Source organism: Condylura cristata, unplaced genomic scaffold, assembly GCF_000260355.1.
Source record: "Condylura cristata isolate star-nosed mole 26May11 unplaced genomic scaffold, ConCri1.0 scaffold00002, whole genome shotgun sequence".
Lineage (NCBI taxonomy): Eukaryota > Metazoa > Chordata > Mammalia > Eulipotyphla > Talpidae > Condylura > Condylura cristata.
In genome coordinates this window covers 47,889,629-47,901,835 of record NW_004567103.1, presented here as the reverse complement: position 1 = coordinate 47,901,835, position 12,207 = coordinate 47,889,629, and the positions used below count along the sequence as shown (strand labels likewise).

Below are 12,207 nucleotides of genomic sequence, written 5' to 3'. Positions count from 1 at the left end.
ATCTGTGCACTTCTCATTGTGGTTCTCAAGAAGGCAGTGGTTGGATAAGGCAGTTAACTTCAAGGAAAGAAGCAAGAGCGGCTGCCTGTCGGAAGGCATTTCTGACTTGCAGAACATCTGTATCAATTCTGGAGTCAAGGGTCACAGGAAAGCTCATACTGAAGAGCTGGGAACCTCGATTTTTAAAAACTGAATCCCCTGGTCATGGCTCAGTGTGTAGGAGCCACACAATGATGAGGCAAGCTAATACAAAGCAGGACTTTCGATGATTCTACTTGAGTATAAAAAGGTGATATAAAACACTTCACAGCATGAAGAGGTGACAGACAGGAGCCAATGAGAGACCTCCAAACCCAAGTCAGGAAACATTGCATCAGGCCCTGGACTGCAGTGGGGAGAGACAAGCCGAAGAGCAAATCTGATTTTTATATTCAGTTAAAGGTCACTTTGAAGTTCTTGCCCCCTGCAAAGTCAAAGCACCATGATCTGGCAGGATTAAAAGACTTCCTGTTTTGCTCCAAGGGGACAGTCCCCTTCCTCCCACAAAACCCACTCATTCCACTGATTAAATCAACCAAATAGAAGCCAGCATTCCACAAAGGAATGTCCATTGCTATTCATACAGATAAACAGATACACCCACTGGCAAAGTCCAAAGGACTCAACCGTTCTAGTTCTAAAGCAGTATTTTCATAGGGCAGGGCAGGGGTCTCAGCCAGACACCTCACTGCTCCAAGGTCGGCCCACCTGCATGCATGCTGCCTTGTATGAATTTATAAAAAGGTGTCCCTCTGGATGGACACTCCCAAGCTTGAGGATTAGACAATGCACAATTAGTGTGGAAAGCTCTTTCTCCAGTTAACTATATCAGAGCTTTTTGGGGTGATCAAGCAGTAGATGTTCAGCCTCCAGGAGCAATGTTGAAATCTGTTGGCTCTTGGTCAAAGTTTAGAATATCCATAGCCTCCATCCTATTAAAAGTTTAATAAGTAAGTTGGTTTTTTTTTTTCCAGCACCCCAGGAACCACCTCAGACCTAAAACAACTGTTGCATGATTTATACAGATTTTTTTTCTCTCTCTAAAGCCTCTAAGCCAATGTAACTACACCAGAAACAGCTAATGTGTCTAGTAAGAAGTAGATTCTTGAGCCCAAATTCAATTAAATAGTTAATTGAAATACTGCAACTGGAGTGCTGGAATAAGCAATTTTAATAAGCTTCCCCAACAATTTCCCTATACTGTTAAGTTTAAGAACCCAGATTCTGGGTATCAGATTCTCTCTCCCTCCTCTGCCAGGAAACCCGGGACTTGGGAAAGTCTATCAATAAGAGGCTGGTTAGGATAATAGAAACAATACTTGGCTATGCAGTAGATAGTATCCAATATGTAGAATTGGTTCAAAGGCAGTAGAGAACAGAAAAGACATAAGTAACTTAACACACAGTAACTAGAAGATGTGGAGAATCAAAGGGAGGAGGCAGAGTTACTGTATCTCATAGTTTAGGGCAAAGACTTCTGAGTCTGTGGGACCCAAATCTCTAAGGAGCAGGGGCTGACACCTGAGGACCTTCAGTGAGAGTCCATGTGGGTTTGGGACCTGAACTTCTGAGGACTGGCTGATGACAGTGTCACTGAGGGAAGCCAGGAGCAACCCCACGATGTAGAAAGAAGCTGAAAACTAGAACCAACCATCGCAAGTGGACTGATCGACCCTTTCTGGAGTGAAACACACACAGCAAACAGGATGAAGCATTTCCCTCCTCCCTCTTCCAGCCTCCCAGAATCCACCCAGGGCTCCAGATTAGCAGAGATTAACAAAGGCAAAGGAGAAATAAGGTTTACTGGGGAACCATTCTGACATGCAAGCAGAGTCTAGAAAGATCTATGTGAAGCTCAGAGATAATCATTTAATAAGGAGCCAAGGAAGTATCATGCCCATCAGCAAGAGGGTAGCACATACTCAAAGTACTACCTAACAAAGGCCAGGCTATTTATCCCTTAATTCTCATTTCACTGTTCTTAATCACCACTCCTAATTTGGTCCTTTTTAATATCAGACACTCTGCACTTCTAAACCCAGCCCCACTCCACTTTGCTTACTCTCGCTCATGCTGTACTTGTTGGGGGCTGAGGGTGCCTGGGGCCTGAGAGCGCTACCAGTAGTGTGACCTCAGACAGCTATTTGTGCATTTGCACCTCGGTTTCCTCAGGTATAAAACAGGAATGGTAATAGTATCAATCTCACAGGATAGTTTATAAATATTGAGAGAATGCATGCAAATGAGCATTAATAGAGGAACATGCCTGACCTATAAGTATTGAATTCTATTTTGGCTTTATTAGTATTATTATTCTCCACAATATGATTATCCCAGACACCTGGATGGACACTAGAACTAGGTCTGCTAAAAGCTTCTGAAGAAATACCATTTTTTCCCCTTTTCCTGAAATCACCTCTGTTCCCAAGGAACCCCGATTCCTTCTTACCAACCCACCACCCAGTAACTAGCAGTGACAACTCACTCTTCCACCAATAAGGACTGGTTATACAGAAAGTCATGCAGGGAACTGATTCATTATTCAAGATCCACTTAAATATCCTTGGCTCTCATATCCATAAAGCAGCAAGTAACTAAAAATGTCTCTAACTCATGGACAGAGGAGAAAAAAATCTCCTTTCAACCCCTCCCACCTCATCAACACATTGGATTTATTCATAAGTGAACTGCTGCTTATCTGGTCTCCCCTGGCAACCCAAGGTTCTCTGCAAAGTTACACAACAGGAAACAAGGCCAGCCTCTGGAGGGTAGAAATATTCCCTCCTCTGCTCCTGACCCCTGGCCCCCCAGAAGCAGGAGGACGATCCATAGCCTGAAAGGACAGCAGAAAAGAGGAGGCACAAGAGAAGAGCAGCCCTGACTACATGAACCCAAATGTCCCAGATGGTAGAAAGCTGAGTCATGGCAACCCCAGCGGGCTCTGAAAACACGGCTGAGTGAAAGGAAATGGAGAAGTGTTCCGAGAAGGTTCAACAGCCCATGGAGCTGATGGCAGCAGCAGCATGATATCAGTCCCGGCTCCACCAGCCCCAACCCCAGGGTTCTCCTCATGGATACCACCTGCAAGATGCCCCCTGCCAACAGAGGGAGTCTGGCAGAACATCAAGAAAACTCCCCTCTTTCCTCCCTCTTCCCTGGAGGCTCGGGATGAACAGCCAAACTGTTAGGACTATATAGCAGTTGGAAGCGGGACTGCCAACTCAGGGGTCACCTGGGTATAGTGTGAAAAGGTAAACTACTGATTTAGTACCTCTGGGGTGGAGGCTGAAACGCATGTTTCTACAGGTGCTCAGGTGGTATGATGGACCATATTTTGACCTGCTGGGTCATAAAGATGTAGCTTCCGGCCCTCCCTCGTGGTGCAGCACTAAGAAGCGAATGCCACCTTTGCATGAGTACGATCCCCGCCTGCCCCGGAGGTGATCCACATCAAGCCGCAGACCTTTCCTGACCCCCTCAGCAGTATACTTCGACAATCTGCCTGTTCTGCTCCCCACTCTGTCTCTGGTGAAGCCTCTCACCCCCTCTGCACATCTGGCCTGTACCTCAGTTCTGTATGCACAAATAAATAAATCTTTAAAAAAAAATGTAGCTTCCCAAAATCACCCCCAAAGGCTCCCTCCTAAGAGAGAAATGTTCCTAAGAGAGAAACGTAGAGAGGTTAGAAGCTTCCTGAGCCATCACCTAGTTTCCTGTGCAAATTGGGGAGGAAGTGTGAGCCACAAGAAAGCAGGTGGCTGGGGAGCCATGGATGAGAGATGCCAGTCTGGAGTAGGGGTACCAGCCTGTAAGATTCTAGAAGGAGCAAATCCCTCTCCAGGGAACCACACTTAAAGACTGTATGTGCATTTAGCTCTTCAAAAATGAAGACTGAACTTCCTTCCCTTGACATGTAAATTTATTACTTGGTTGTTTAGGTACATCTTCAGAAATTCACTAGAAATGAAAGCTAGAGAACTGTCCCTCCAGCCTCAGTAGACAAAGTGCAATTAAACTTCAGAATTATGTGTAGCAAGTGTGGTCGAAATAAAGTTGGGCTTCTGTATCTGGAAATTTATTTTACTAATCTAGAAGACAGGACTACTCAAATATCCTGGGTAACTAAAGCTATACAGAAAATAAAGTTTAACAGCTAGATCCTATGTAGGCATCCAGTCACATTCCTATTAAACAATTAAACTTTACAATAACGATAACATGCTACATTTTGCACATGCAGATTACCTGCTATGACATTCCAAGACAAGGAATCATTACAGAACACTGCTTTGTTTTCACTGCCATTACTTTCTTGAGTAGGAGGTCCAGCTATATCTCTAACTGAAAGTCAAAGTATATTTTCTGGAGAGCTGCTTAGAGGGGTATAAATTTCAATAAGGCTGTTAGCCTCTCATTTGTTACCTTTTTTTTAAAAGCTAGCCTGATTAGATTGCTAAGTACTCATTAAGTTGATCATTTAATAGATAAATTTCTTTATTTCCTTTCTATTTCATTTACTCAACAAGTGATATGAAGTGCTTAGTTTTATGCCTTTGTTGTCAAGTTTTTGGTTAACTAATGTTTCTACCTTGAACTCCAAGCAACCAGAAGGCAGTTATCTATACCAATGATTTGCCTTGTTAATAGCAAAAATGACCCTCTTGCAAATAATTTAACAGAAATCTGCAGAGAGTGATGATCTGCAGGATCTCCGGTCTAGGCTGTGGTGTAGTCTACTGGTTTCAGGGCCAAACTCCTGAGAAGGTCCAAGTTTCAGATTTAGCTTCATCATGTGCCAACTAGCTCCACTGTTGTTACTTAGCACCTCCAGTGCCAGTAAGGAAAACAAAACAGAGAAACGGGTATAATAACGCCACTACTATTAATGGGGAATGGTTGGAGAGGAAAGAACAATAACACATGATCTACAACACATAATAATTTTAATAATGCCTTCAACACACAAAAAACAACAGTATATCAGAGCTAGAAAGAACCTCAATGTATAGTTTGTACACGCATATAAGAACATAGACTTACATACTTGTTTAGTTATTCAACAGATATTTTTTCAGCCTCTAGGATGTGCCAGGCATTGCTTAAGGGGGCAATGAGCAAAAAATGTGCATGTCCTCTTAGAATTTACATTTTAATGGGGGTGTGAGGGGCAGGTAAGTCAATAAATTAGTTTCAAATTTTCAGATTACAGTAAGTGGTTATGACAAAAATAAAGCAGAGATGAGGTCATGTGGTGAGCAGAGGACTTGAGTCTGGTGATCAGGAAGCCATCTGGCTAGTGAGATGGGCCACCATGCAAAGACCCACAGAAGGAGCATTCCCAGAAGAAGGTGCAGCACATGTAAAGGCTGAGGCATCAATGAGTTTGCAGGTTCCTGTGACAGACACAAGGACAGTGTGGCTGAAGCTTGTTGACTGCTCAGAGGACAAGTGGAAAAAGAGATGGCCAGACAGATTAAAAAGGGACTGGAGAAGCTGAACACTGAGGTTCTGTATACCAAAATAAGTGCTTTGGGGAGTTTTAAAAAGAATCAAGCGTTCTGGCTCACATTTTACAGAGCTCACTCAGGCTGCTCTATGAAGATAAGGTCATGTGCAGGGCAGGAGCTGGGAGGGCGTGATCAGTTAGGGAGCTGCTGTAACATGCAGGTCCAAACTAATGCTGGCCTGAGTAGGGTGACTAAAGTGGAGAAGGAGAAAAATAGCAGGATTTAGAGATAATCTGGAGCTGGAACCACAGGATTTGCTGATCGACTGGAAGTTAATTAAGGGAAAACATTCTGAAACCAAAATAAAATTTTACCACCTCTAGTATAATCATAAGTGAATTTTTCAATGAACAGCCTCTATTCTCTCTTCACCCTCCCCAAAACTCTGCCAGCAGAGCTGGTCCATATACCCAAATGCATCCTGCTTTCTCCAGATGATTTAAAATGCTTGGGCTACCAGGTTTGTCAACCAACCTCCAGCATCAAGAGCAAGGGAGGTTGGAGGGTACAGGAGATTGAGGTGCAGCTGAGTGAGAAGAGGAAGCCCAGACGGATGAGAGAATTACTGTCATCTCTTGCAAGTGAGTATTTGTCTGTCCTGTCTCCCATGTAGAAACATTTTATAATGCCCAAAGGGCAGATCTAAATATTTGATATTTGGAGGGGCTTTTTTCCATTCCCCTCTTTTGCTTTTGAAAGCTCAAAAGAAATTATTAACCACTCAAATGAAAGATTTTATTTCCTCCCTTCCTTACGCTACACAAAACAATAATGAGTTTTAAGTAAATTTCCTAATACCCATTAACCAAATACAACTTATTTGCATGTTTGCATATTACGTTCTAATGCTTAGTTATATGCACACACACTCACATATATAGAACAGCAGTTATGACTATATTCTTGAACTTGCATTGTAAATTAGATTATAAACATGTTCATGTGTTTAAAACATTTACAATTATTTTCAATATACCATCCTATCATGTTATTTAGCTGTAAATTATTACTTACAACCCTATAATTGGGCATTTTATTTGTCTTTCCTTCAGTTTTATATAATAATTTCAAAGGGATAACCCACCTTTGGTGCCAAGAAAGCTTCAACAATACCCTGGGTGTTAACTTCAAGGTTCTTGTATAGTCACTATATCTGGTAACTCATTAAATTGCTTATAAAATCATTTATCTGTCAATGATTTGTCAAACCAAACAAGTAAAAAGAAATACAACAATTTCACTGAAGGATTATTTACCTAGGAGACCACAGTACTGAACAAACACAATAGGAAATCAGCTGAACCTGCACCAGACATTGGGCACCATGTTTTTAAAAAATGAGTGAATGGAATATGGACTTAAGGGCACATCACATTCTCTGTAATTTCTCCTGTCTTAGAATTCACTAGGTGGCTAAGTACTATTGGCAAGGGTTCACAAAGGAAACATTGCAGAAACAACTCTGCATGTTTCAAGGATAGCTCTACATTAAAATGGTTCACTATATTTAAATGTGTGGGTAACTGAGAACTATATATATAAAACGTACAGATAAATGTTCCATAGGGAGAGAATAATTCTAAAGGTGTCTTTCCTTTAAGGCTTCCTAGCTTCTCCATGCAGGTTTTAAAAAAAAAAGTCACAGCTCACACATTACCAGTTTCCCAGCTGTCCTCTAGAGTCTTCTCTAAAGCACCACAGCTGAAAGTGGGGGAAGGTAGAGATGGGGCACTTTAGGGGCCTTAGCTTCAGGGAATGTTTAAAAGAAAGTTCCCCTATGGCGATGGCACATGGGAGATTTGGTGATGGGAAACCCAAGGGGATTGCAACTGAGATGGAAAAATGCAAAAAATATGTAAAAATAAACTATATAAATTAAAAAAAAAGAAAGAAAGAAAGTTCCCAGACCCCTTGATAGCCTGATACTTCAGGAATTAGCCCATCCAGTAACACAAGGCTGCTCCATGGCAGTTTGTGCGGGCTTTGAAGGGAGGCCAGTGGCAGCCTTCTTGTGTAAATGTCACCAATCTTGGAGATGGCAATGTTGTTCTCTCCTGGCTTTTCTTAACTATCCCAATGTGTAAGTCTAACCATTGTGAGAGCACAAATAATACTACTTACAAACCAGGTCCCAATGGGGAGAACTTGAGCACCGTCAGCTTTGCAATTGTACTGTCACTTGAAGTCACAGTGCCACTTTCAGGTATGTCCTGCTTTCCTCTGTAAAGGGAAGTGGCAACCCTGAGGACGTTCACAACATCTGCCAGGGCTCACACTGGACAAAGACTCCCAAGGACGTCCAAATTCTTCTGACAACTGGTATTTGGCCATATCAAATATTGCTTGAAATAATTAAGCTGTCAGCAGGGCAGAGATGTTTGGGCTATAAGAGTATCTGGACGTCATATTATGTTTCTTGATTATATCTGACCTACATTATAACTCCTCACATTCTCCAACAAGAACCAAAATGACCAAATAGGGCGAACAACATAATATTTATTTTCCCTTCATCTTCATTTCTCTCTTGAACTTTAAAATAACATTTTCATGCTTTTTTTTTTCAATTTATGAATCAAAAATTACATATCAAAATATGTAAGAAGTAGAAAAGGCTATGACTGGTTAAAAAAAAAAAAAGACATAAACAAACCAACCAACCCTGGGGAAATGTTAAGTGCCATGACATCAATCTTAGAGAATAGCACACTTTAAATCTACAAGACACAGACATGCCCACGGCCATCTTAACCTCCCTTTCAACTCTAAAGAAATGTTAGAGGACACCAAAACTTAAAACTGAAATTAAAAAAAAACCTATTATGTTAAGCAAATTCTGATTTTCTTTGCCATGTGATCACTGGGCATCCACTAAGTCTTATTTATAAAAGCTGAATGACCTGTATTTGGGTTTATTTTGATGAAATCCCCAGAAAATCTACTGGCCATGGGCACAGGGATGCCACTTCACAGACAGATGTCCCTCCTCCTAATGCAGGGGAACCAAGGTTTCCTTTACAAACCTCTTACAGGTAGGCATTGAAAAATACCAACCCAGAAGGAATAGACTACTCTGGTTCACGTTGCCTCCAAAATTCACATTCATGGCTTCACATTCATCAGATTCACATGACAGGATGCTGAAGGAAATGTTTGTGGGGGAAACTGCCAAAAAGGAGTTAAAACTTCAAAGGCACGTCTCACAGGGTTTACATTTTCCAACTACTCTTACTAGTTGACTTTTAATTTCTACCGAACACTTTTGTTTAATAAGTGATGGAAATTCTTTCCAAGATTTTCTTTTTAAATACCTTGGATTCACAGCCCATACTGCAGAGGCCAGATCTCAGCTGGCAGCTAGATGGTGTACTTGACAGACTGATTAGGTGAAACATATTCCATGAAAAGAGATCTCTCTGAGGACACATGGAGACCCAGAATTCTTGCCCAGGGAAGCACTGAAGTATATTTCTGGGCAAGCCTGGTGTATTTATTTGGTCCTATGTCAGGAAATTACATTCATTTCAGGAGTCAGCAAGCACCAGTCATCACCAGTCCACTCATCCTCAGAGGTGGCCTCCTACCCCTCAGGGCTGCACTACAAAAACAAATTCTTTGGATACTAATGCAGTCAATACCTAGACCACCAAGCATCATGCAATGAAAGCAGAGATAACCAAACAGAGATCATTTACAACTTGCTGGAATATGGACAGTTTCACCCCAAAGGTTGCAATTTGAGTCTAGGAGAAATCCCATGCATGCTCCATTCCTATTTCCCCCCCAAAGTCTTCCAAGAACCCCATTGAGAGCAAACACTGCCTCTGTCCAACCTGCTCCATCCCCACCCCATATCACAATTCCATCAGCGAATGAACAAGCAGAATTTTCCAGCCTGAATTCCCAAGCTGGCTCCCAGAGAATTATGACTCTGAGTCAAAACAATGTTCGAGGAGACCATCCAATACAAAGATATCTCTGGTGGTCATTAAAAGCAAAAACAAAGAACGGTTTTGCCCAGCTTGAAACAGTTCTAAAAGATTGTTCTCCATCAGTGGTCCCAGGAAAAAAGGGCAGTAACTTCCTACAAAGACTATGGTCCTTCCTTTATGCTTCCCTGGTAGTCAGAAAGCCAAGACTTGTCCAAGTGTTACCTGTGGGCCACCTGCAGTAGAGCCACCTGGGTTAATGTGAAAAGACAAACTTACTTGGTGTAAGTTCCCAAACAGACTCCTGGGAGTGTAGCCTAAGGACCTGCACTCTTGAACAGGCTCCCTGGGAACTCTTCTGCACAAAGAAGTTTGAAAACTACCATCAAACTCAGACAGCCTTTGTGGGTTTCCAAAAGTTTTGACTCTCTTCTCTTAAAGGAAATCACAGACAGAGCAAAATAAAACACCACAAGTACTAACAATCAATTCCATAGACATAGTCCCATCCTTGTCATATTCCAACAGCCTTCTGATCCCCCCTCTATGGCTGAGAAACCTGAAGCCCAAAGTCACGCTTTTCATGAATAACTGGAGAGGTAGCAGTTTTCTTGCTTTCCCACTGATTACTGACACGGTTGAACCTGAAGCCCCATTCATTTCACCCCAAAGATAAGCACTTCCATTATACACAGCAATGGCTAAATTGCTAGAAGGCTACCTTTGGATTGGGAGATAGAATTGAAGAGATCTCACATGCTGAAGATGGTAAGCACATATTTTCATGTCCACTTCAGAGCAACTAATTGAAACATAAGGAACTTAGGTTAGAAATACAGGAGAACTTTCTGACAAGGAACAGTGTTAATAATGGAGTGTTAACTTCCATTATTAACAGTGTTAATAATGGAGGTTACATAATGCCATTAATGGGAAGATTTTCCAAGAAAACACCTTTATGCCTAGGACAGAGTTTCTCAGCTTCAGCACTACTGATATTTTGAACTGGGGCCTGTCCTATGTGCCACAGGATCCTGACCTCCACTCTGTAGAGGGCAAGTAGCATTCTCTGAGCCCTCCTAGCTTGGCAACCAAAAAACATCTCTAGACATTGAAAAATGTCCCAGAGGGTGAGGGGCAGAGAGGGCAACATCTCCCTCAGTTGAGAATCACACCTCTAAGGATAAGAGAAGGTTCTGCCTGAAAGAAAGAAGAGAAGGGAGATAGGGGTGGGGAGAAATCAGCTGTCCTTTCTGGTATCACGGTCTACACTAACCCAGTCATCAGGAACTGAAATCACCTAAGGGAAAAATCGAGGAATCTAAATAAACCAGAAACTGGATGATCTGCCTGAGATGGCCAAGAATCACTTGCCCTCAGGAAAAGAACAAAAGAAGAGATGGAGACAAAAGAAGGGAAGCTTTGCCTTATGGGACCTGATTATGTAAAGCCAGGGCTCCACAGACCTCAGTTCCTAGGCAGGCACTTCAGCTGATGTTGAGTTTATGAGAAAGAACATGTCAGAGCTGTCACCAATGTCAGAGCTGAAGCTTCTTATCGATTTAAATGGCGCTGATGTGACACTGAGGTTGAACACCCTGGAATGCAAAACATGGGCAAAGAAGGAGGAGAGAAACCCAGAATCCACAACCTCTAGAAAACACAAGAAAAGGTTATAAGGTTTGAAGAACTGATGTGTGTTCTTGAAATGCTTGTGAAAGGCAGTGCATGCTTGCAGAGCAGGACAACTACAGGATTTGGAAAGGTTTAAGGGGCAGGCTTCATGTCAGCCAGCAACTGTTAAGAGCCTAAATACACAAGGTGCTAGGACAGGAACAGTATGCAAAGTGGAGTCACAGCCCCTGGCCTTAGTATATAAATGCATGTATGGGAGAAACTCAAGGAAAGATGTTTTCTCTGCCTGCCAACGCTGTTCCATCATGACTCCAGAACAACAGCATCTTCCAAATAAAGTAGCCTAGGTAAACAGACAGGAAACCCGTCCACACCTGGGCAGAGCAACACCTTCAACCTCCTGCCCAGGAAACCAAAGGGGAGAGAGGGAACATGGTGACACGGTCTCGGGTCCCACAGGGCATCTGGACTTCAACAGGCTCCACCCGGAGGTTGGAGGAACCACAATGAAGTGGTTTCCAACCAGTAAGTTGACCCTTTTACCACTCCTGGAGGAGGTCCCTAACAGAATTCAGAACTAAGAGGGAAAAAAATATTCAACTTTGTTAAAGATTGTTTTGTCTCCATGCTACAGTCCGAATCAGGTATAAGAATAGAAGGGTAAAGATACTGTTCTACCTGGTTCTTTATATGACACCTGAGGTGCTAATGATGCATATACTGCACCAAGGCAAATTTTACATCCTAGATGTTCTTTCTCATTACGCCCAACCAAATTTTCTTGGCAAATTGTTTGGGCTTTCTTTTATGTAATCACAAATTCCTTTGAATATTGAAGTATACCAAGTATAATTATGAAGGTAAACTAGCTTGGTTAAAAGTACTACACTGATAGGCTCTCCCTGGTGGCACAATGGGTTAAAGCACCGCATTATGACGTTCTCCGAAGCCACTGCAGCACCAGTTCGATCCCCAGCCAGGGAGCTGATCTACATGGCATGGCAGACCTCTCCTGACCCGCCTGCTGCACCCCTCAGCAGTATGCTTTGTCAATCTGCCTGTTCTGCTCCCCCCCTCTGTCTCTGGTGAATCCTCTC

At 42.5% G+C, this 12,207-nt stretch overlaps 1 protein-coding gene across 1 annotated transcript in view; it reads right to left on the bottom strand.

The window, feature by feature from the left end:
- STK39 (serine threonine kinase 39) overlaps positions 1-12,207 on the bottom strand; it is a 254,646-nt gene that overhangs the window by 205,553 nt on the left and 36,886 nt on the right. The window contains exons 3-4 of the mRNA XM_012725522.1: positions 8,570-8,711; positions 7,672-7,766 (exon numbers count right to left, since the gene is read on the bottom strand). Of these exons, the coding sequence (XP_012580976.1) occupies positions 7,672-7,766; positions 8,570-8,711 (237 nt within the window). The remainder of the gene's footprint in view (positions 1-7,671; positions 7,767-8,569; positions 8,712-12,207) is intronic.